The 25,677-nt window shown below is 46.6% G+C and overlaps 1 protein-coding gene across 1 annotated transcript in view; it reads right to left on the reverse strand.

Annotated features, from left to right (window-relative positions):
* Positions 1–22,964: 22,964 nt before the first annotated feature.
* The window catches only part of NTRK3 (neurotrophic receptor tyrosine kinase 3), a 363,948-nt gene continuing 361,235 nt past the window's right edge, over positions 22,965–25,677 (reverse strand). The window contains exon 16 of the mRNA XM_056866098.1: positions 22,965–23,186. Coding sequence (XP_056722076.1) covers positions 23,001–23,186 — 186 coding nt within the window. The 3' untranslated portion in view covers positions 22,965–23,000. The remainder of the gene's footprint in view (positions 23,187–25,677) is intronic.

A 25,677-nucleotide genomic window follows, 5' to 3' on the forward strand; every position in this document is an offset into this window, starting at 1 on the left:
GAGTTGTCAACAAAGTGGACAACTGGGAAAAGTTATGCTTGGCTGCTGACCGAAATCGCATAACCATGTTGTGCGCTCTGCTCTTCCTTTCCACCCTAGAACATACTGGATATTTACTCGAGCAGCTAGGCCAGTAAGGGCCATAGCTCAGTAGTTAAGATCATATGTTTTGCATGCAGAAGGCTCTAAAGTCCCATTTCTGGCAGCTGCATTAAAAAAAGGGAACAGCAAGGGTCGTGGAGAACTTTCCTCAGATCTTGGAAAGCTGCCACCAGTCAGAATTGAAAACACTTGTGCATTCATGCAAATCTAACGGACGTCCCTGAATCAAGAATGAGGCAGACGAAGATAAGGTTCCAAAGCCAATGGTGGTTTTGTACTTTATTTGAGAAGAGAGATCTACACAAACTATGTCAGGAGGATACAGAACTACACACAGGGTTGTTTTTTTTTTTAATCAATCAATAAATGGTGTCGTTAAACATAACACTGAGGATATGATACTATGAGAAGACAGAAGACACATGACCAAGAATTATTTACAGCTCTAACATACAATATATTTATACTTGAGAGAGATATATGTGCATCTGTGGACATACACATAAATGCAAAGGGTCTAGTGATGTACATTTTTGTTTTGTTTTGCCCACATACAAAAAACACACATATATATGTAGAAAAAGGCTTCTTTTGAAACAAAAGTCAAGGAATGGGTTTGCCGTCCAGTCCTCTGTTTCGTGGAGGCATTTTTCATTTGGTGGTGGCAGCGGCAGCCGGAGACGATCGTATTCCAAGGTCTGATCGCATACCAGTCATTTCCTACATTCTGTATACCAGTCTGCATTCTACATATCAGCCATCTCTTACAATCTGTATTCTACATACCTGTCAGCTCCAGCATTCTTTATACCGGTCTGCATTCTACACACCGGTCATCTCTAGCATCCTTTATACTGGTCTGCATTCAACATACCAGTCAGCTCCAGCATTCTTTATACCGGTCTGCATTCTACACACCGGTCATCTCTAGCATCCTTTATACTGGTCTGCATTCAACATACCGGTCAGCTCCAGCATTCTGGATGCCCATCTGCATTCTACATACTGGTCTGCCTTGTGCAAACTAGTTTGCGTTCTACATTCTGGTCATCTGCATTCTGTATACCGGTTTGCATTCTACATCCTGGTCATCTCCTGCATTCTCTATGGCCTTTCATTCATGGTGGGCTAGATGGACAATGGAGAGGGGACGGGGGAGCCAAAGAAGGCAGGGGGAGGCGCGGGGCATGTTGATGGAATAAGTGACCTTTGGTGATACTGTTAAGTCATCCTCTGTACCAAACATAAATTATCCATACATTTAAAAATATTTTTCTCTTGTTCCAAGGCATGGGGTGGGGTGGGGCCAGGAAGGGCCAGGAGAAAGAGTTGTGTGTGAATAAATCAGCTTTGCAAATATATCTTTTTTTAGCGACTGGAATACATTATATTTTTTAACACTTTTGGGTAAGGCTGATCATATATAACTTCTTCCCAAGTACATTAACAAAAGGCTCAAGTACATTAACAAAAGGCCCAAGTACATTAACAAAAGGCCTCAGAGGGAGGCAGCCACCCTCTTGGCTAGAATCAAATTGGGGATCGGGTCCGAAGAGATGACCACATACCAAGCGGTACATCATTTACTAGCTGTGGAATGTGTTATCAAGAATGAGGCAAGGAAGAAAAAGCTTCAGAAGCAATAGCCACCGGGCTTTATTTGAGATGAGGGGACTACATAAATCCTACAGTGTTTTACAATCAATAAACGGTGTCCTTAAAACTATGTACGTAAGTGCTATCAAGTTGCCAACCAGTTTATAGCAATCCCAGCACGGCGCTTTCAAGTCAAGAGGGAAGCAGAGGTGGTTTGCCGTTGGCTTCCTCTGCAGAGTCTACTTCCCAAATACCGATCCTGCCTGGATTCCAGGATCTGATGAGATTGTGCTATACCATGCCACCTTCCTTTCATCTTTAAAATTTAACATCAAGGATACAATATAACTTTGGGCTACATTCAACCACTGGGAAAGTTGGTCAGATAGGAAAGCATAATCCACCTTTATATTGACCTGTCAAGTAGCAAGGAGAGGTTGATCACCCTTTTGCACCAGATCAGAAATTTCAAGGAAGCAGAAGAATGGTAACGATTCTCCTCAGGCCTATCTAGATAGACTGCATCCCAAACATTTGTCTCCACCCCTGCATTCATCCATCTTCAGTCACTTTTGGAGACTCAAAAGCACATGGCTATGGGAGCAGTCAAAAAGAATGAAAGCTAAGTCATGTCTTGGAGGGAAGGAAGAAAATGTCCGGCATGCAGGAACATGTCATGGAAGAAGGTTGAGAAGATGGCAAAGTCCACATGGACCACAAAGGTGGTTTTTACAACTCAAGTCAACTCAAATGTATGCTTCATAATACATGTTAAGCTAAGGGCTTGTCACAACGTTAGTCAGCTCTCCTCAGTTCTGTCATCTCACTTCCAGGGTAGCTTCCAAAACAGATCCAGCGGTTACCCATGAAACAAAGCATCATACAGTTAGGTAAAACAAAGTCTGTGCTTTTCAATTAAACACACAGGAAACAATGCAGCCTCAATTGTGTGTGTGTTTGTGACATCAAGTCTCTGACTTATGGTGACCCTAGGAATGAATGACCAACTTGGAAGGCTTTAAGAGGAGAGTGGACCTGTTCATGGATGAGAGGGCTATCCATGGCTACTAGTCAAGAGGAGCATGCCTATTATATTAGGTGCTGTGGAACACAGGCAAGATAATGCTGCTGCAGTCGTCTTGCTTGTGGGCTTCCTAGAGGCACCTGGTTGGCCACTGGGTGAACAGACTGCTGGACTTGATAGTCCTTGGTCTGATCCAGCAGAGCTTTTCTTATGTTATTTTGTTCTTATGACAGCCAGAACGTCCTGTCATTAACAGCCTTGCTCAGGTCTTGCAAACTGATATTTTATTATTTTGATGCATTTTGAATATTTTCAAATGAAAACTCAGCCAGCTCTTTGGGACTGGGGAGGCTGGGCTGGATAGAGTGGAGCAGGTTTGAACTGCACTGGCTGGGATGCCAGGGACAGGAAACAAGTTGAGCTGCCGTCTCAGTGGAGTTCCTAAGCGAGTCTCCTATATAAGTGCATGGTTTCCTATAGGAAAAAATGCACTTAGGTACAAAGCTATAGGAAGCCTTCTCTCCATGGCACTGGCAAACAGGATCCTACAGAGTTATGTGTAGTGTGTGTGTATGTGTGTGTGTGTGTAAACTGACATAATACAATCATAGAGTTGGAAGGGACCACCAGGGTCATCTAGTCCAGCCCTCTGCACAACACAGGAAATTCACAACTGCTTCCCCCCACACCCCAGTGACCCCTACTCCATGCCCAGAAGATGGCCAAGATGCACTCCCTCTCATGATCTGCCTACAGTCACAGAATCAGCATTGCTGACAGATGGCCATCTAGCCTCTGCTTAAAAACCTCCAGGGAAGGAGAGCTTACCACCTCCGGAGGAAGCCTGTTCCACTGAGGAACCGCTCTAAGTGTTAGAGAGTTCTTCCTAATGTCTAGATGGGAATACTTTTGATTTCATTTCAACCCATTGGTTGTGGTCCGACCTTCTGGGGTGACAGAAAACAACTCAGAACCATCCTCTAAACTCGCAGCTGACTTATGGGTGACTTATGTGTGTGTAAAGTGCCGTCAAGTCGCAGCCGACTTGGGGTTTTCATGGCAAGAGACTAACAGAGGTGGTTTGCCAGTGCCTTCCTCTGCACAGCAACCCTGGTATTCCTTGGTGGTCTCCCATCCAAATACTAACCAGGGCTGACCCTGCTTAGCTTTTGAGATCTGACGAGATCAGGCTAGCCTGAGCCATCCAGGTCAGGGCTGTTATGCGAAATACACTCCCAGAAATACATTGCATCTCTAGCAATCACTGAAATGTACAAGTCTGCCCTATGGACTCACGTCGCTTGTCATTACGACGGACATTTTACTAGTGTTGTAGTAGAACTTCCTTCCAATCCCCTTCATTTCATTCTTCCTGATACAGCTCTCTTTTGATCAAACTGCTGATGTACACAACCTCTTCTCAGTCGACAAATTGTGGATGTTTTTGCCTTTAGAATTCCTTATCGTCTTTTTTTTTTTTAATGCTGGGTAAACAGCGAATGCTACCATTTTAGGAAAGTTACCAGGCACATATGTGCATGCACACCAGTGCAATGTGATCATAGCATGTAATTAGTGTAGAAATTTCAAGTGGAAGCGGGGCGTCACACCTAAACCTCAATTCCCCAAGTACCCTGTAATCAACCAAAGAGATGGATAGTCCTCTGAGTATTACTGCCTTCTGAGCACGAGGGCTCAGCAGGAACTAAATCAATGTTCAAAATCCCTCAGAAATAAGATATGTAAAATAGCACTTATACAAGGGCCGCTCATGCAAGAAATTACCCTCACTTTAACAGCAATTTTGAAAGAACGCTTCTCTCAAGGGGGGGGGGAATCACACTTCTGTGATGCCAGGAAATCAAATCACAGAAAGAAATTGCTTGTAACTTTCCTGGTGCTACCTGGAAACAGAAAACATGATGAGAGATGGAGGAGCTGCCGAAGACCCATGAAGAGTCTTGGAGCTCCTCTCTGTAGGAAGCTCTTGAGATGTTTCCAGCATAAACCTATTTGCAGGGGCTCTCCTCTCTCAAAGAACTGTTTCACATATGACATGACAGAAACCACAGGTTTGTGGCTAAACGTATTCTTGATAGAGACATACATCCAAACCTGGATCTGTGGACAATCCTCCTAACTGAAACATGGGGCTCTTTCATTCTCTGGCCATACCAAGTGTCTATCAAAAATGTGTCAACTGGGTCCTAAAATCAGGTTTTTTTTACAGTAACCGCACATTCCTGAGGGCCCCCCGAGTCCTCATAGGAGGCGGCGTGACCTTGCCACCAGCGTAAGTGCGTCTAATCAAGCATTAGGATGCACTTACGCTGGTGGCGAGGGCAGTTCTGCCAGTGCCCTAGTGCCACGGAGCTGCACCTCACCCCTCCGCCAGCGCGGCCTCTCCGTGGCACAGGCCACAGCGTAGAATTGCCGCGCCGGCGTGGGGGGGCGTGCCGGGGGAGGAGCCGCCGGTCGGCGGTTTCCTGTCCCCGTTTGCCCCTTTACGCCGGCACCAGGAACAGCGTTGCTGCGCCTGATTTTTAGCAGATGCAGCCTCGCTGTTTTCAATGGGGCGCAAGGCCCCATTAAACAACCAAAAGCTGTGAAACACCTTTTTTTTGGTTTAACGGCGTACGGTGAACAGCGTTAGGATACGGCTCGCCGGCAGCATCTCCCCGCCGTTCTCGTACGCCCATTCTCAGGAATGGGCAGTAAGAGTTGTTCGACAGTGGAATCGGCTACCTAGGGAGATGGTGAGCTCCCCCTCTCTGGCAGTTTTTAAGCAGCAGCCGGACAAACACTTGTCAGGGATGCTCTAGGCTGATCCTTCATTGAGCAGGGGGTTGGGCTAGATGGCCTGTATGGCCCCCTCCAACTCTATGATTCTAAGATGACACCACTGCTTGTCACCTTCAGCGCACCGCTCAAACCAGTCCAATGCATCATCAGTGGCTTATATGGTGTTCTAGATAAGGATATTTCTCTTTCCCATTGTAAGCACAAGATATGACTGTACTGTGCTGTCTGCGATTCTCCATATAGCCAAATGTACTCCCTTCCCCCTTCGTTCCTGCCTTAATGTAAGCACTTGTTCCCGTAGTAACCTCAATAGCCACATCAAGAGACAGGTAGTCCAAAAGAGTTGGTTTATTGGTAAGATCACAGGTATGCAGAGCTTAGAAATCAAAAGGCAGGAACCAAGGGGGAAGGGAGTACATTTGGCTATATGGAGAATCGCAGACAGCACAGTACAGTCATATCATGATAACACAGTTCAGCCCTCAGAGTACCAGGCTCCCACAAGCCTCCCAGACCCTGGGAAGCAAAGCCAGATGGAGGCTGTTCTGGTAAATAACCTTGAGGCTAGAGCCTAAAGGAAGAATCCGAAAGTCAGCCTGACACCCATACCTTGGGTGGCAGGGCTTTCCTCACATATAGAGAGTCCTCCAACTTAAAATAGCTTCTCGTCAACAACCAAGGGACCACCTGTCAAAGACAACAACCAAGAAAACAAAGATGGCCAACTTCTGTATTATTACAAAACCTAATGACATCAACCATTGGGCGGATTCACTTATTCCTTCTCCAACGTAATACATGCCAGCACGTTTCAGCAATGCTGTTCTGCCATCCACATTGAGCAAACAGGACAGTCTTTGTGCAAAAAGAATAAGTGGGCACCATCATGAATATCAATGGGCAACATCAGAAATATCAATATTTAGTAGCCAATGGGGAAACATTTCAATCTTCCAAGACAAACTATTGCTAATGTAACGGTTATTGTTGTCCTGCAAAGCAAAACTTCAAAGAGAGAATCCAGTGTGAAAATGCTGCATTTGGATACATCAAGAGATTCAGTTCTCCCCACCCACCCACCCCAGGCTTATAGATTTCTCTCTCTTTGATCAGTTATTGTTTCAAACTGGCCTCTCTTTATAACATCTCCCCACAACCACCTATCTGTGGCTTGTAATTCAAAGTGACTGATACATTCCACGTATCTGAAGAAGTGAGCTGTGAATCCCAAACGCGCGCCCTGGAACAAATTTTTGTTAAAAGCGCCACCGTTTGATTTGGCTGCAACAGACTAACTCGGCTACCCCTCTGGAATAGGTTTTTTTGGGAACACTTTGATATTAAATTAAAGGAAGATGAGAGAGCCATGTGACCTGATCTGGTTTCCTGGCTTTGCTCGTTGCTGAGCATTGTTCAGGGGCTGATCTCTTCCAGTCCTCTTGCTTTGAACACTTGTTCTGCAAAGTGGATGACGATATAACTCAGGCCTTCCCAAACTTTCACATTTTGTAAAAAATATAGAAAAAAATAAACTCTACATTCTGCCCAATGACGGCAACAGACCTTTTAAAAAATGCAGCTGTATTTAGAGAGCTAAAGTGTCCCTTTGTGACTGCGCCCAGGTAGGGGAGACCTTTAGGGTCTGTAGCCTCATTTGAATGCAGCCTCTTTGGTGTTTCCCTTGAGAATTGTCAAGAACCTCACTCTTCCCAGGAGGGTGACTCACTCCCGCTCCGGGCCACACCGAAATAATTTAAGGATTGAAGTAGTCATTTAAAAATGCCACCTAGTTTCATCATTTGAAGCAAGCCCGTCACGCTTCATTGAACAGCGAACGGTACTCCTAAGGATGTGAATGCAAGAGAACTTTAGAAGTGGTCTGTTTAGGAAGGGGGATTATGGAAATTATACACCAAAGTATAATCATAGAGTTGGAAGGGTCCATACAGGCCAGTATGCTCTAGTCCAGCCCCCTGCTCAATAAAGGATCAGCCTAGAGCATCCCTGGCAAGTGATCTTAAAGGCTGCCAGTGAGGGGGAGCTCACCACCTCCCTAGGTAGCTGATCCCACTGTCAAACAACTCTTACTGTAAAAAAAAGTTTCCTAATATCCAGCTGGTACCAAGATGGCCAAGATGCCCTCCCTCTCATTATCTGCCCAAGGTCATAGATTCAGCATTGCTGACAGATGGCTATTCAGCCTCTGCTTAAAAACCTCCAGGGAAGGAGCACTTACCACCTCCCGAGGAAGCCTGTTCCACTGAGATCTAACTGTTAAATTTTTTCCCCCTAATGTCTAGACTGAAACTCTTTTGATTTAATTTCAACCCGTTGGTACTGGTCCGACCTTCTGGGGCAAAAGAAAACAACTCGGTACCCTCCTCTATATGACAGCCCTTCATGTACTTGAAGATGGTTATCATATCCCCTCTCAGTCTTCTCCTCTTTAAGCTAAACATACCCAGCTCCTTCAACCTTTCCTTTCATGTTGACCCACCTCACAGTGCTATTGTAAGCATTGGGTAGAGAACCAGTGTGGGGGTGTAGTAGAGGTAGGGAGACCTCGGTTCAAATCCCTCCTCCTCTGACCTCTCAACGATCCCTCTCCCATAAGACTGGGACGCAAGGTCACCTGTTGAAGCTGGAGGGTGACAGATTCAAAACAAATAAAAGGAAGTATTTTTTCACACGACGCATAATTAAATTGTGGGACTCCCTGCTCCAGGATGTGGTGATGGCTGCCAACTTGGAAGGCTTGGAGGACATGTTCATGTTGAAGGACATGTTCATGGAGGAGAGGGATATTCATGGATACTAGTAAAAATGGATTCTAGTCATGATGCACACGTACTCTCTCCAGGATCAGAGGAGCATGTCGAATATATCAGGTGCTGTGAAACACAGACAGGATGGTGCTACTGCAGTTTGTGGGCTTCCTAGAGGCACCTGGTTGGCCACTGTGGGAACAGACTGCTGGACTTGATGGGCCTTGGTTTGATCCAGCAGTGGCCTTTCTTATGTATGTTCTTATGTTCTATCTCACAGCATGCTCCCGAGGATAAAGTGAAGGACAAACCTATGTGCCAAAACAAACTCATTGGTGGAAGGGCAGCATGAAAAAGAAATAGTACATTGTTATTTAGTGTAAAAACAGGGGTGGTGTAGTTTTCGAGTGTCTAGCTGCAGGGACCTGGGTTTTAACCCCTACTCAGTAACTAAGCTTGGCGGGTGATCTTGGGCCAGTCAATGTTTCTTAGCCCGGCCTCACTCACAAGGTTGTTGTGAAGATTTAGTGAAACGGGGAGGGGGGGAGAGAGACACACACATGTACTTTTACTTCAATGATTCTGCTCAAATGACCAACGGGTCTTAAGCAGGATCACACTGAAGCCCAGTGGCCCAAATATTTAATATATTCCCCTTATCTTTTTTAACAGGCCACCAATATATACTCGGGGAAGGTAAACAGATTTAAGTACTCTGGCATACTATTTTTTGGGGAGTTGGGGAGTTGGGAATGACTTCTTAAAGGAACGGCAGGGTAAAGAGACCATTAATAAAAATAAAGTAAAAATGGCAGTGCTAATAAATAATTAAATAATTAAATAACATTGTGCATTAAAAAAAAAAGGTGCCAGGAAGTCACAGGAGATGGAACAGCACCAGATTTTCCTTTCCCACCCTCAAATACTTAGCATCTACTGCAGCTACTGTTTTCAGACAGCCTCGTGGAACTGGGTTTTTCCAACATCTTAAAATTAACCAGATTCCACCCTAGCCCTCCGGACTCCTGAAACATAAAATGTTTTATATCAAGGACAGCCCGATCCATATATGTTTGCAGCCTGCACATGCAATTAATAGCTTTTAGTCATTTAAGGTGCTCAGGATATCCAATAGTATCCATCTACAATGGCAGTGAAAATCTTACCACTTGAAACTTTGCTATCCAAATGTATCCTACAACATGATAATTATAAATCACAGAATCATAGAGTTGGAAGGGACCACCAGGGTAACTTAGTCCAAACACTTGTACAATGTGGGAAATTCACAACTACCTCCCCCACACACCCCAGTGACCCCCTACTCCATGGCCAGAAGATTGCCAAGATGCCCTCCCTCTCATCATCTGCTTAAGGTCATAAAGTCAGCCTTGCTGACAGATGGCCATCTAGCCTCTTCTTAAAAACCTCCAGGGAAGGAGAGCTCACCACCTCCCGAGGAAGCCTGTTCCACTGAGGAACTGCTCTAACTGTTAGAAAGTTCTTCCTAACGTGTAGACGGAAACTCTTTTGATCTAATTTCAACCCGTTGGTTCTGGTCCAACCTTCTGGGGCAACAGAAAACAACTCGGCACCATCCTCTATATGACAGCCCTTCAAGTACTTGAAGATGGTTATCATATCACATCTTGGTCTTCTCCTCTCCAGGCTAAACATAAATCTCTCCTTCACTACCTGAGCATCCTCCCCATTTGGTCTGTGAGGACAACCCTGAGAACGCCTCCTGCAGACCGAGCTTATATGCCAATCCAACCAGTTGTTTCCAAAGAAGAACCAAAGGATACCGTAACAACAGTCTCCGAACTGCCTAAACTAATCACACACCTCTGGGCAACCAAGCAAACATCGGTCGTAGCCATCACCAGATCCCCATCAGACCAAGGGGCTTAACGCACGGCCAATTTGTCTCGCTTTTGTGCCTTAATAGTAGCGAATCTCTGTGGTCCACACGCACGACCGTCCAAGTGCTGCGCATCGGACCCACCTTAGTCGCGAATTAAGGCAAAAAAACCGGGTTAAGCAATCCCTGTTTTCTAGCGATCTTTTCAGTGCTAAACCGCTACTTTTTTTAATTTCGCTACATTACTGGAACGCCGGCGTGCGTGTAATCACATGACTAGCCCGCTACTAACCTCCTTTCGTTCAAGGACACGCCCCTTACTGGTCTCCCTCACATAGGCGTAAACTTGGGGGGGGGCTCAAGCCCTCGAGCCCCCCCGAACTTGCGAGGGGGGACTGAGCCCCCACCCCAAGGCAAATGGCAGCTGAAGCACAGTCCTGTCCTACCTTCCTTTTGTATAGGCTGACCCGTTTTTTGTCACATTTCCTGGCCGTCCCGTCTTTTTAATTAAAATGCCCATTTTGTCCTGTTTTGAATAAGCCCAGCCAGTTTTGTTGCCTCGCCCTCACAACACAGCTTTATTTACACTCGGAAGGAAAAGGCACAACTTTCCAGCTTTGGGTGGAAGCAAAACGTGGTCCGTCAATCTGATCAACGCGTTCCCATCCGCTGTGCTGTTGCGAGCCTCTGAAGTGGCACGCTGAAAAATGTACAAGGCTTTCCTTCCCCTCTCCTCTGGGCTGGCCACGAAGCAAAGAGGTGAAGTCGGGATGCACTAAAATGAATGACAGGCTAGCCGATTAGAAACAATGGGAGAGGATGCATAGCCTATTGAAGGAGCCTGGATTGCCAATTGCCTTGCATGAGCTCCATTGAAATACATTACAGCACAAACAGAGTTGCAAAGAAAATGTGGAATGGATTTTCCAGTAAGATCTCTAAACCCAGAGCTCTGGGACTGGAATGACAGCCCATGGGACTAGCACAATCCATCCTGTCATCCACACCAGCTTCTACTAGTGAGTTCGTTTGCAATGCCTGTAAACTTCGGAGGTATGCTAGCTTCACCAGATTGCCGGTTTTCTAACATCTCAGCAAAAAAATACCCACATCTTTTTTTCAGTAGCACCAACGCACCTCCCTCACTCTAGTATGCATTCCACTGCCCCACTCCAAAAAGCCATTTTATGCCTGAGAAGATCAATGCTTAACAGGTTGAGACAATGGTATACCGGAACGCTGGTGTTCCAAGAAAAAAAGGGGAGAATTGCCCTTTGATTGGATAACCCCTCAGCCAATCCTTGGGCGATGTCACTCCCCTGCTATCCCGCACTGCGAACTATCCCACATTATATGGTTGGTTCAAACGCACGGGGAGCCTCCAGCAGCTACTTGTTTCAGACTTAATGTGGGATAGGCTGGCGTCATGCGTTTGATTATCCAGACTTAAATATTGTGGGATTAAAATATTGTGGGATAACAGAGGAGCGAACCAGGAACATTCTGCCCATGCGTTAATGCCCCAAGAGAAAAAATGGAATCACCGGCCACTCCCTTCTAAAAGTCTACTCAACTATCTAGGGAAACCACTGTCCGTGGTGCTGAAAAGTTCAGCACATTAGAACATGCCGTTTTTGCAATCTGTTCTCCAAATGAACCTACCTGACAGAGTAGAGGCACATTAGACACAGATGGTGCCTATCTCTGGTAATGTTTATTCAATGACCTTTAAAAAAAATTAAAAGCAGAACCGTCTGGAATTGATTCCGACCATGTTGGAGATTTCCCAGTTATGAATAAAAAATCCCTTCTGCAGCTGAAGTTAGTATGTTGCAAAAAATAATAATAATCTAGGTGCAGACAGGTCATCCAAACAATCTGGTTGCTTGCTTTCCCACAAATGCTTCCTTTGGTCTTGGGCAAACATCCTTTGATAGGCCAAGAAAGAATTATACAGGTTTTCCTGCAATTACAATCTTAACTGGCAGACAGTAGTTTCTCCACCCCACCTCTACTGCCAAAGACAGAGCTGGTTTAACTGGTCCTAGGAGACAGACTTTGGAGAAGATCTGGCATCAGATTAATTCTGTTTAGGAATCATCATCTGCCATGTCTCCTACCTCTTGACAGATCAGAGGAACGTTTCACGCTGAGCAGTATCCTTCCTTCGGCTGAGAAGCCTTCCTCCAGCCTAAAGAGCCTTCCTCCATCGGAAGAAGACTCACTTCAGTTGAAGGAAGTCTCCTTAGGTCAGAAGACTACCTGGGGAAACTGTGCTCATGGGTGTCATAGAATACTAGCAGAGGGTTTCTGAGATTTCAGAGAGGTTAAATTTCTTGCAAACCAAACTGTGTCCGAATCAGATTAGCAGCCAAGGCATTAGCACAAGGAACACAGGTCCGTGGGCTTAAAAAGCAAAACAAAAACCCAGTAACGAAATGTCTCTGAAACCAAAAGGCTGCTTTCTGGGGAGGAAGGGTTGTATGCGATGACATTTTGCAGCATCAATAATTCAAGGGAAGAAGAAGTCGGATCTGCTGAACATTAGAGCACAGATGTCGAAGGGAAATGCAATACCAATTACCTTTCAAATGAGGCTGCTAGCTTGTGCTTTTCTTTGGTGACTGCCAATTCAAGAGCTTTAACATTCCCCCTCCCCAAACCCAGGAAGCTGGCCCATCTGGGTTGCACAGGAAGCTTATGGGAAGAACCTTTGCTCCACTGTGATTTACAGTGGTAGACGGCTAATGCCAGGCACAGAATCTTCAGAGTAATTCACACACACCTTGCTTGAGGGTTTGCTCAAATTGGATCAACAATTTCCCCCTTTCACCCTTATTTTGGGGGGGTATCATTGTGAAAAGGGGGGAATTGCTTGCCTGTCCATAAAATATATCCAGAATAAGGTCTTCCTTCACATTCCTAATTACCCAAATAACTATTCTGGGACACACTGCCCTCAGTCTAAATTGGCTTTCATTGCCTTCAGTGACATCAGCATCTATCCCAAAGTTTATGATACAGAATTATGACATTTTTATGCCACATGATCCCTGACTGGTTGGGATCACTCAATGAAGGTACAACGGAACAGAAGTAGCAGATGAGGAAGGGAATAATGACATGAAAAAGATGCGAGAGAAAGAGAGAGAGATGAATATTTTGGATCATATGAAAGTATGATTCTCCCCCCAAATGGTGACTATTCAATGCAGCCATAATAATAGCATCCCTATATTGTATGATGATGACTTAGATATGCATTACTTAAAGATTTTGTCAGTGCAGAAACATGATGCACAATTACGTCAAAAATAGATAACCGTATGAAAGCAATGTCGAATCATAAAATCATAGAGTTGGAATGGACCTCCAGGGTCATCTAGTCCAACCCCCCCACACAATGCAGGAAAATCACAGCTACTTCCCGGCACCCTCTCCCCCTCCCCGTGATCCCTACTCCATACCCAGAAGATGGGGGAGAAACCTTCCAGGATCCCTGGGCAATCTGGCCAGGAGGAAAATTACTTCCTGACCTCAAAGTAGCTATCGGCATAGGTTACCCTGGGCATATACAACCTGGTTCCACTGCAAATCTTCCCCATAAAAAAACAGCAACCTTGCATGTACACATTTTAGAACAAGCAGAACAGGCCATGCAGAAAGGCAGGCATCAAGGGACAGGGTCTGCCCATCTCAGAGCCTGATTCATCCTCTCGCCTGTGAAGATCAACCCATTCACCGCACTCAAAGGGAGAATACAATCACCACTCCAACAGTTGACCCCCTCCTCCTTTTGACGATGCGCATCACAGCTATCGGCACATGCACAGTGAGAACCACTTGTTACGAGCGAGTGATGTTTGATTGTCTCGACTGAAAATACCTTCAGGTTTTAAGTCGGCGGGGGGTGGGGGGGCGAAAAGGAGCCGAGCAGAGCCGTTCTCGTCGATTCGGCCGAGCACAAAAGACTCGCTCGGCGAAAACTTGCCCGGGTAGGGTCAGCGTCTCACACTCATGTGGGGAAACTTGGTGTGCCCTCTTTATCCGTGAGGGATGAGAGGATGGGGCTCTGGTTACTGCAGGTGGGATTTACAAGCGATCGCCCCCCCTGCCCTTCATCCGAGCATCAGAACGAGCTTTCCTATAAAATTCACTACACTGAGGTTAATCTAGATGTCAACATTGCCTGACAGCAGTGAAATTACTCCAGGGGAGTGCTCCTTCTGAAGCCTTAATACAACAGTCAATTCCATCCTGGCTGCAGGAAATGAATGTTTTCTGTTTTGGTGTGCGGATTCATTCGGTACCAATTTCCTCGCAGTTTGAAATCCAAACTGTTTGTGGTCTTGGGATTCGCCTCCCATTAAGAACTTCAGCTTTGTTTGAAGAGCCAGATCGCCTGGCATGAAGAAGACACCCGCGGGAGGGACGTTGCACGGGTACTATCCCAGGTTCCCCCCCCCCCCCCAGAGTGCTAAGAAGAGTTGTTTGATACAAAGTGAGGGGGCCAGGAAAGACGGGTCATCCAACGGTGGCACGGAAATTGAAGGCCAATGGGGAGCCAGAGGTAGCCGAAATGAGAATGGCCCATTAGGTCACCCAGACTGGCTCCTGCTGGGAAAATAAAGTTGTTTTGTGCAGTATGTTTTACATTCCTGTGTTGGCTGATTTCTGCCATTTCCATTGGGAGTTGGAGGACAGGTCTGGAAAAAGCCCCAAAAAAGGGGGGGTTGCTGACTTAAGGATATCCCAAATCACTTTTAACACACTGCTCAAAAAGACACAGAGGAGAGCAATATCCCTTTTGGGAGCAATTCCTGATGCCCTGCAATATTGGGACCACTGGTTGGCAGGAAGAACAATGAGATTTGGGGGGTTAAAAACCACAAACCCAAATCCTCCTGGTCCCAGGCTGTCGATGAAATATAGTAACCATGCCTTCCATCTAACCATTTGGGAGAGTTAATCTGAAAGGTCCCATTCGCAGGCGGCAGCCCCTGGATGAGCGATTAATAGGGTTGTGCAGATAGATAAACCCGAACCGAAAGTAAACTCAAAATTAGCCATTTCAGCAATATTCAGGTTTCAGTTATACTGAACACCAAATCCTGAGAATAAAGCCAAAGCCAGAGAGCCAATCACCGAATCAGCCAAATAGGTATTTGGCTTTTTTTGTCTTCAACTTTCCCCAGGCTTTTCCTTATGGGAATTTTTAAATAAGCTCTGAGGGAGGCATTTTTGGAGGTCCAAATTTTCCAGGTAGCTTCAATGGACTCTCCTTGCATGAACCCCGAAGTTTGGTGAAGATTGGGTCAGGGAGTCTGATTTTATGGGGTCCAGAAGGGGCAGCCCCTCCTCCATAGAGAAGCATTGTAAACTTTACCATACTTCTCTATGGAGGAGGGGTGACTCCTTCCGGGCACCATAAAACCAGACCCCTTGTCCCAAACTTTACCAAACTTTGGGGTTCACGCAAGGAGAGTCTTGTGAAACTACGTTGCGAATTTGTTGACTCTTAACTCGTAAAATGCCCCCCAAGATAATTTTAAAACTACTTACTTTTCAGTCTGTAATGGCTGCACCGTGCCCAGAAGCATTTCAACACAGGGCTGGGAGCTAATTCTATGGACTTCTCCAGCAGCTAACATTTTGCCAGGGTTGTTATGAATATGGCTACCAAACTACCCAGACAAGAGATACATTCCTGTTACTAGCTAGCATGTTCCCTATCACGCTGTTGAGCAATGCTGGAAGCTTTCCTCCAGTCTACAGAGCTTGTCTCCAACTTAAGTAGCGATTCCGCTAAAGGAATGGCCCATACGCTGCCATTCTGCTCAGCAATGTTTGAAACCATCCTCCAGCCTCAGGAGTTGTCTTCCAACTTCCTCCAATGGAAGAGCCATTTAAGTTGGCAGAAGTCTCCTTAGGCATGAGAGATCTCCACCTGCCCAAGGTAGGAGGAATTGCAGTAACTCACTGGCAAGGCCAGGAGCCACACAGAACCTATCTACTATCAAAACCTAGAGGTCAACCCACCCATTGATTAAGAAGCCTGATGGAGAAGAGCAGGAGCAAATGAGAAGAGGGGAAGGACAGCAGAGTCTACTATGGTTCCAGTGCAGATGAGCATTTAGGCATGACTTGGTTATAACTTTCAGCGCATCTTCAAGGCAGCTGTTAAGTAATAAACTACAGGTGGAGTCATAGCCTTATCTTTACTAGACAGCAGATAAATTAAATAATAATCATGAGAACCAACAGGAAGAAGAAGAAGAACAGTTGGTTTTTATATGCCGACTTTCTCTACCACTTAAGGAAGAATCAAACCGGCTTACAATCACCTTCCCTTCCCCTCCCCAAAACAGATACCCTGTGAGGTAGGTAGGGCTGAGACAGTGTGATTAGCCCAAGATCATCCAGCTGGTTTCGTGTGTAGGAGTGGGGAATCAAACCCGGTTCTCCAGATCAGAGTCCACCGCTCCAAACCACCGCTGTTAACCACTACACCACGCTGGAAGCTTCACAGAATCAGACCTGAGAAGTCGAACCCCCAAGTCATGGGTGCGAAGGTTGGCCACAGGTTCCCTCTCCACCATCTGTAAGCTGGTGCAGAAAGCAATGAGGGAAATGTGTCCTTATAAAAATAATGTTGCCTTCCTAAAGCTGCGCAGTAAATCCTTAACAGACGACAACCAAGTATAAAGAAATGACAAGTGCATTACAGTTGATTGACACTAGCCCTTAAAAATTAATACCACTTTCATTCTCCTGTCAAGCTGGGACTTTAGGATTGTAAGTTTCACCACCAGCAAGATCCTTGAGGCCCTGACCCAGAGAGCCTGTATTTGAGGCCACAGTGGGCAGAAGCCTTTTTTTTTTAAGAAACGCAGAATGCAGTGAGAAAAGACGGGCGACCTCTTGGGATGGATTTTCTCTCTGGCCCTGGAACCGTCCGCATCGCTCAAAGCCTGAATGCTGCAGTTGGCATTTCATGCCAGAAAAAAGCTGCCCTTTGAGAGGATTCTTGCGCCTTTTCCTCTCGCCTGCCCCTTGGCTCAAAATGTCTCCCACTTGGATTACAATGAAGCTGGGGAGATGTGGTAAGGAACACAGAATGTGAGGGGTGGTATTGGGGTCGATGAGCGTGACCTTCTGGCGGAAACACTGGGTCCCAGAAAAGAAGACATTCATTTGCTTGCAATGTCTATGCTTCAGAAAACCATTTGGCCCCACCTTCCCAAATCCTACTACCTTTGGGAGAGGTCCAAGGGATTCCTCCCTGGCTAGTGGCAAGGATACCCCCAAGCATGTGCAAATTGCATTTGCTCACATTCATTCTTTGTCCCCTTTCTGTCCTGTTTCTTCTCCTCTCCCAGAGTGTCAAAATCGAGATGGTAAGGCCCTCGGGGCAGGGAACTCCGTTCCATTACTCTCTAAAGTGCTCTTTATGTTGATGGTGCCGTAGAAAATAATCACGATGATGATTTCTTTAAAATAATGACTACCCTTATGCTGACCCTGGAATCCTTCACACCTCCCGCGCTCTTTCCCTGCGAAAAACCCACTCGCGCTTCCTGGCCTGACAGTCCAATCTGAAGCAGTTACACCCTGACGTCAATGGTCTTAGAAGGGTGTCACTTGGCTTTGGCTTGCATACAGGAACGACGACCCAAATAAGCCACGAGTGAACTAAGGCCACAGTGGTTCCTTTTCATCCTCAGGTCTCCAACCAGTTTTGCCCTGATCCCTTGCCACTAAAACCACAGAATTTGTCACCGGTGTGTGTGTGGGTGGTGGTGGTGGGTTTCATCCAAATCTTCTCTGCTTTAAAGCAACAACAGGCAAATGCACGTTCAGAAAAAATTGCAGTAAACTGGTTATTTGAGAGAAGGGCCACATGTTCTTTTCCGCTGTGCCCTGTACACCAAGATACGACCTAGGCTGTTACCGCACTTGTATTCCCAGCGATGTATTAAGAGTTTGAAAACGTTATAAAAAACACTGTTCGCACTTTCTATGTATTCCCACTGATGTATTAAGAGTTTGAAAACGTTATAAAAAATTCTGTTCTCACTTTGTTTGGCCCCTTCAGCTGTGAAGACATTTTCCAACCATTTATAAGCCGTAGTATCCAAAAACCCTTTTAAAGTGATGTTTTTTTTACAACATTTTCAAACTCTTAATACATCGCTGGGAATACAAAGTGCAGTAACCCCCCTAGATTGATCCAGCGCATACCACAGGTGTTGGTCTCAGAAGAAGCGCAAGCAAGATTCTTGCTGGCTGATGTAAATTTATCTATTACACAGGGTTTTATTTATCTATTACACAGCCTCTTTTTTCATTTACAGCGTTTAAATGAAGGGAAAGTTTTAATAAGCCTGATACAGGTAATACAATGGCTTCATATGCTCCACAATTTATGGTAAATGTTTTTAATTGGGGGGGGGGAGTTTTTATTGTTTTATTTCAATGTGTAGTAGTAGATGTTTATTGTGAGATTGGATCAATACAGCTGTGGGTTGAATTTTATTTTATTCTATTTTATTCTGGGTGTCGTTGGATTGTTAAGGTCTGCGAACACAACATGAATAAATTTGATTGATTGAATGACTGACTGAGAGGCCAAAGGAGCCCTCAGACCCATAATTAAGGGCGCATGTCTCTTATAAAGTGATCATTATTGTTACATAGAGTTGCCAACCTCCAGGTGGTCACAGCAAAACACCAGCAACGATGGCCAAATTTCAATAATAGTTACATCTAACATAATAATAATTACATCCAAAGCTTTGGACTTTCACCATTCTGTAGCCTCCTTGGATAATTTGCTTTTGGATTTATAAAAGAATGTTCAGCGTTCCGATTTCTGATCTGACTACGCTATTACTGCTTTAGACTATATACATTTCATACTCCCAATTTATTTGAGACTGTTTTTGTCCATGTTGGTTGCATTACCGGCTTTATCTTAAAGTATACAGTACTAACACAAAGACAAACGGACGGGATCTGAGTAGTGCGCATAATTATATCATTATATGTTATTGTGAGTTTATATTGTTTGATGTAATTATTATTAAAATTTGGCCATCGTTGCTGGTGTTCTGTTGTGACTTTCATTATACAGCACGAGTTCTGGTCAGTTAACCTCCAGGTGATGGCTGGAGATCTCCTGGTATTACAACTGATCTCCAGGCGACAGAGCTCAGGAGAAAATGGCTGCTTTGGATGGTGGACTATGGCGTTATAACCCACTGACGTCCATTCCTCCCCAAACCCCGCCCCCAAAATCTCCAAGTATTTCCCAACCCGGACCAAGCAACCCTAGTGTTATACCTATTAAAAAATCATGTTTTTTCTTCCCCCAAAGAATGCTGGGAAATGTAGTTTGGAGGTGGTGCGAAGACTTCTCCGTCAAGAGACCCTCTAGCTCCAGTTCCCAGGGCTCTATGGGGCAAGGGAATGATTGTTCAACCACTGAAAACTGTAATGCAGGTACGCCTGATCACCTCTCCTCCCTCCACCAGCTGTGGCAGCCCTTTCGGCCAATGCCAGACACGTCACAGCGTCCTCGCCCCTGCACAGGTCCACCCCTTTCACAGGGCCTTCTCATCTCAACACAGCTACGAGCAAAAGTAGAACAGGCAAAAGGTCATCATGGGCAAACTGGGTCGGTCAGCCACAGCGGAGCCTCTGGTAGGGTTGCCAACCTCCAGGTGGCGCCTGGAGATCTCCCGCCATTACAACTGATCTCCAGATGATCAAGATCAGTTCCCCTGGAGAAAATGGCTGCTTTGGAGGATGGACTCTATCGCATTATGCCCCGCTGAGGTCCTTCCCCTCCCCAAATGTCCCCCTAGGCTTCACTACCCAAATCTCCAGGCCTTTCTTGACCCAGAGCTGGCAACCTTACCCTCCAGAGAGCTGGCTACCCAGGCAGTTGGGGGGGGGGGTTTGGGGGGTGTCACACTCCTCCAGTTTCAGCTGCCTGCATTTTGCGCAAAAGAATTAAAGATGGCTTCACAATGGCTCCCGGACCCACCGTCTACTCGCTGTCCTCCCCTATGACATGTCCTTCACTAGTGTAGGAGAAAAGGATCAGAGATGGTTGATGCCCAGAAGTTGGCAACTGGCCAGAATGCAACCCTTTTCCCTCCAAATTCTGATCCCCTCCATCAAAGGGAGGAGCCCCATGGCACAGAGTGGTAAGCTGCAATACTGCAGTCAAAAGCTCTGCTCACGACCTGAGTTCAATCCCGATGGAAGTCGGTTTCAGGTAGATGGCTCAAGGTCGACTCGGCCTTCCATCCTTCCGAGGTGGGTAAAATGAGTACCCTGCTTGTTGGGGGTAAAGTGTAGACAACTGGGGAACGCAGTGGAAAACCACCCCATAAACACAGTCTGACTAGGAAACGTCGGGATGTGACGTCACCCCAGGGATCAATAATGACTTGGTGCTTGCACAGGGGACTACCTTTAGCTTTTTTTACTGATCAAAGGGCAGGAAGGCAAGACTCTTCTGTCTCCCAGCGAAGGCTCTGACCCCACTTAGGCACAAGCCTTGCCACCGGGGCCAATTGCTGAACCTCCTCCTCCAGAAAGCACTTCCATTCCCTTCCCTTCCCCGCCCCCTCCCTCCCCGTGGAGTTCTGCTCCAGCCTCCAAACGTCCCCAAACAGTTCCAAAGCAGATGTGTCAGTCCTTTCGAGGCCCCTGCCAACGTGAGCAAATTGCAACCGGGCGGGAAAGAAGACAGGGGCAGGGGGCTACATGTTTGGAGATGCCTCCCGTGTTTGAAGACGTCTCTGCCGCACTGCCAACCCTGCAGGGCCCCAATGTATGGGATCGTAAACAGAAATGGGGAGAGAAACAGGGGGGGTGAAAAGAGATGCACAACAAGGGCCGGTTGAAGAAGGCTGGTTGGTACATCAGGCAGATCTGAAACGTAAGTGGAGGGGGGGAAATAAAACCCCAGCTCCTTGCTGGAGCGACATTTTAAAGAGAGAGAGAGATCCAGGGCACACTGGATGCAGAACACGGACCTGGGTTTTGACTTTGTGCTTCACCGTTAACTCACTGTGTGGCCCCTGGCTGAGTCAGTCTCTCTCTCTCTCTCTTTCTCCCTCAGACTTCTGGCCTCCAGCACATGCAGAACGGGAACAGACATTACCTACCATCCACAGTTGTCGGAAGGTCAGACGAGCGAAGATTCGCAAAGGGCTTTGTACATGAAAAAAGTGTTCTATAAATTACCGAGGACGGCGATAAGAAAAGGGGTCAGATTTGGCCAGGGTGTGGGTAGGAAAGGACTGGGCCGTCGTTCCTTCTCCCCGGACCACCTCTGTTGAGAACATGGCTTCCACGCCACCGTATCAGGGACCGAGAGCTGTGAGGACACAGATGTGAATGCTGGATCTTTGCGTAGAGGGTATGGCTCTAGCAGGCAGCTGCTCTGACGTTCAGCCCTATTCTCAGGACTGGGATTTTGTTACCAAAAAAATAACCAAGGCGGGGAGAGAGAAGAAAACAAAATCCCGTAGCGCCATTGTGGTTTCCTTGATGTTCTTTTACCCGTAGGGGACGCAAGCCTGTTGTGTTCCAAAACTGTTTATACATTTCCAGGTGTTGGACAACTTGGGGCAGGGTAATGATCCCCAAATTTCTGAAGACTGGAGGGAAGGAAAGATCTGGATCCTGGGTGGGAGCAGGAGGAGCAGGAGGCATAGTCCCGGATCAGAGCTCGTTTTTTGCGATGTCCGCAACGACAGGTTGGCTCAAAATCCAGCTGTTGATCAGGCATGGTCTCTCCAGCTGTTGCTGCTTGGGTGGGACAGTTGGTCTGCATTCCCAAGTGGCTTGCCCTCTGACCAACGATGAACGGAAGCGCCATCCAATTGCAACCAACCTCTGGCGACTCCAGCAAGGGGCTTCCAAGGCGAGGGAGAAGCAGAGGTGGTTGGCCATTGCCTTCCTCTGCAAAGTCTTCCTTGGTGGTCCCCCAGCCAAGCATTGACCCTGCTTAGCTTCCAACTTATGGTGACCCCAGCAAGGGGCTTTCAAAGCAAGGGAGAAGCAGAGGTGGTTGGCCATTGCCTTCCTCTGCAGAGTCTTCCTTGGTGGTCCCCCATCCAAGCATTGACCCTGCTTAGGTTCCAACTTATGGTGACCCCAGCAAGGGGCTTTCAAAGCAAGGGAGAAGCAATGGTGGTTGGCCCTTGCCTTCCTCTGCAGAGTCTTATTTGGAGGTCTTCCATTCAAGTACCAACCTAATGGAGACCCAAACAAGGGGTTTTCAAGGCAAGGGAGAAGCAGAGGCCATGGCTTTCCTCAGCAGTGTCTTCCTTGGTGGCTTCCCGTCCAAGTACTGACCCTGCTTGGCTTCCAAGATCTGATAAAATTGGGCTACACCATGCCACATTCCCTCCCTGCTCTGAACCACAGCTGGACCCAAAAGAGCCCTATAGGGTTTACAATACCGTACCTTGAGTTCAAGGCTTGGTTCCCCTGATTTTTGTTTAGATCACTGTAAAGGTTGCTCTCTCACTTGCTTCCTTTCTGCTTGGAACATTTTTTTACATTGTTCTCCCCTGCAACAGCAGTTTCTTTCTGTACGGTATATCTCTTTCTATATATTATCTCTAAATATATATAAGCCAAACTGCCTTACAGGTTGATTGATCGGGAGTGGGGAACTCTCTACGTCTTGTCTTTGTGTGTGTGTGTGTTTTCCAGTGTTGTATGTGTAGCAGGCACTTGAGTTTGTACGAATATGTTGGCTTGAGGTCAAGGGGAGAGGTAGGGAGGGGAGGAGGACCCAGCGACGGTTTCTGGGAAAGGGTCGCTGCTAGCCAAGGATGTCCAGGTAGATCGGTGTGGCTTTGCCCAGAGCGTGAAGGATCTTGTAGATCTCCTTGATGTTCAGCCGTTGCTGAGGTTCCCTCTGCCAGCAGCCCAACATGATGTCGTAAACTTCCTTGGGGCAGACGCGAGGCCTCTCCAAGACCCGGCCTTGAGTGATGCACTCAATCACCTGAAAGGCATAACAGAGGAGGTGAATCACAGGCACACCTAGAATCATAAAGTTGGAAGGGACCACCAGGGTCATCTAGTCCAACCCAGTGCACAATGCAGGAAATTCACAACTTCCTCCCCCCACACGCCCAGTGACGCCCTACTCCATGCTCAGAAGATGACCAAGATGCTCCAAACCATCTCTTTTCTATTTAGAAGAAGAAGAAGAGTTGGTTTTTATATGTTGACTTTCTCTACTGCTTAAGGAAGAATCAAACCAGCTCACAATCACCTTCCCTTCCCCTCCCAACAATAGACACCCTGTGAGCTAGGTGGGGCCGAGAGAGTGTGACTAGCCCAAGGTCACCCAGCTGGCTTCATGTGTAGGAGCAGGGGAACAAATCCAATTCACCAGATTGGCAACCACCACTCATGTGGAGGAGTGCGGAATCAAACCCGGTTCTCCAGATCAGAGTGCATCGCTCCAAACCACCACTCTTCACCACTACACCATGCTGGCTCCCAGATTTACTCATCTGGATGTCTAATCTGCCAGGTTATTTTCTGTACCATCCTTAGCTCTGATCCGAATGTGATCCACGAGCAGGTGTTTTTTTTTTAAAAAAACCAATGGCTTTGGGCTGAAACCAGTGGGTTCCTTCCACTAAAGTGAGAGATCTTTCCATTATTCTGATGGCATCCAATGGAAGGACTCATATTCAAATATAAAGTTACTCAATTAACAGAACCACTGGATCCAATTCCATGATGAATACTTGCTCTTTTATCCACACCTAATGGAAGGCACGCCAGGTTGGGTGAGGGATAACAAATTCTGTTTCCCCGATTAGGGTGCTCTAACAATGCATTTCTTAGCAGAGCTAGCCCCTTCTAATCCCATTGTCTTTAACAGATTTACAAAGTTGCAACTCTGCTGACTATTGCATTGTACTTCCTTCCTACTTCTCATCATGCAATATGTCGCAGAGCCCATTCATTACCTTCATGAGGGAGAGCCAGCGTGGTGTAGTGGTTAAGAACGGTGGTTTGGAGCGGTGGAGTCGGATCGGGAGAACCGGGTTTGATTCCCCACTCCTCCACACGAGCGGCGGACGCTAATCTGGTGAACTGGGTTCGTTTCCCCACTCCTACACACGAATCCAGCTGGGTGACCTTGGGCTAGTCACACTCTCTTAGTCCCGCCTACCTCACAGGGTTTCTGTTGTGGGGAGGGGAAGGGAAGGTGATTGTAAGCCGGTTTGATTCTCCCTTAAGTGGCAGAGAAAGTCGGCATATAAAAACCAACTCTTCTTCTTCTTAAGCAAAGCAACAGGTATTTGTTCTTCCAAATATGGCCTTCCGTTCTTGTCTCCTGTCTCTGATTGTCTGGCTGGACAGTTCCCCCTCCTGTTTCAGCACCCATTTCCCGGACAGCTCCCCTGCCTCACTGGTCAATAAGGCACTGGAACCCTACAGTTCCAGTATTGGCAGGAAAAGACCAAGCCGACTCTTTACCATAACTACTTCCATTGACTGGCTTGTCCCCTCTCACTTGTACCCCAGATGGCGGCGCTGGCTTTGTCCCATAGAATTTAATGGGGACCCTCGATCACCCAGCCGGCTTCTGTATTCATAAACACGCCCTGAGTTCTGTCCCTTAGCAGAATGTTTGATGGGTCACTGGAAATGACATTTGCCAATACTACTTCCATTGACTGGCTAGTCCCCTTTCACTTGCACTCCAGATTACAATGCTGACTTTGTCCCATAGAATTGAATGGGGACCCTCGGTTACCCAGCCGGCTTCTGGACCAGAACCAACGGGTTGAAATTAAATCAAAAGAGTGTCCGTCTAGACATTAGGAAGAATTTTCTATCAGTTAGAGCGGTTTCTCAGTGGAACAGGCTTCCTCGGGAGGTGGTAAGCTCTCCTTCCCTGGAGGTTTTTAAGAAGAGGTTAGATGGCCATCTATCAGCAATGCTGATTGTTACCTTAGGCAGATGATGAGAGGGAGGGCATCTTGACAATCTTCTGGTCACTAGGGGTGTGGAGGTGGGAGGTAGTTGTGAATTTCCTGCATTGTGCAGGGGGTTGGACTTAATGGCCCTGGTGGTCCCTTCCAACTCTCTGATTCTATGATTCATAAACATGCCCCCAGTTCTGTCCCTTAGCAGAATGTTTGATGGGCCACTGGAATTGATTTTTGCTGTGGCTGCCCTAGCAGATTTTAACAGTCACCATTGATCTACGGAACGCAACTACATGAAATCAGAACAATTCTTTTCCTTATAGGAAGTGGGGAAAACCTCATCAGACAATGGTGATGCCACGACATTGGCTTTCCTCAGCCCCTCTGTTGTAAGGTTAATTGTCCTCAATTTTTTTTTCTGAACTGGAAGGAGCAAAAAAAGGACAACACTTCCCCTTGAATCAAACTCAATTTGTGAAGGAAACACACACACAACCCCACACACACTCCATAGCTGTCAACACCTCATTGATGCCTGGC

The sequence above is a fragment of the Euleptes europaea genome, chromosome 20 (assembly GCF_029931775.1).
Source record: "Euleptes europaea isolate rEulEur1 chromosome 20, rEulEur1.hap1, whole genome shotgun sequence".
NCBI classification, from domain to species: domain Eukaryota; kingdom Metazoa; phylum Chordata; class Lepidosauria; order Squamata; family Sphaerodactylidae; genus Euleptes; species Euleptes europaea.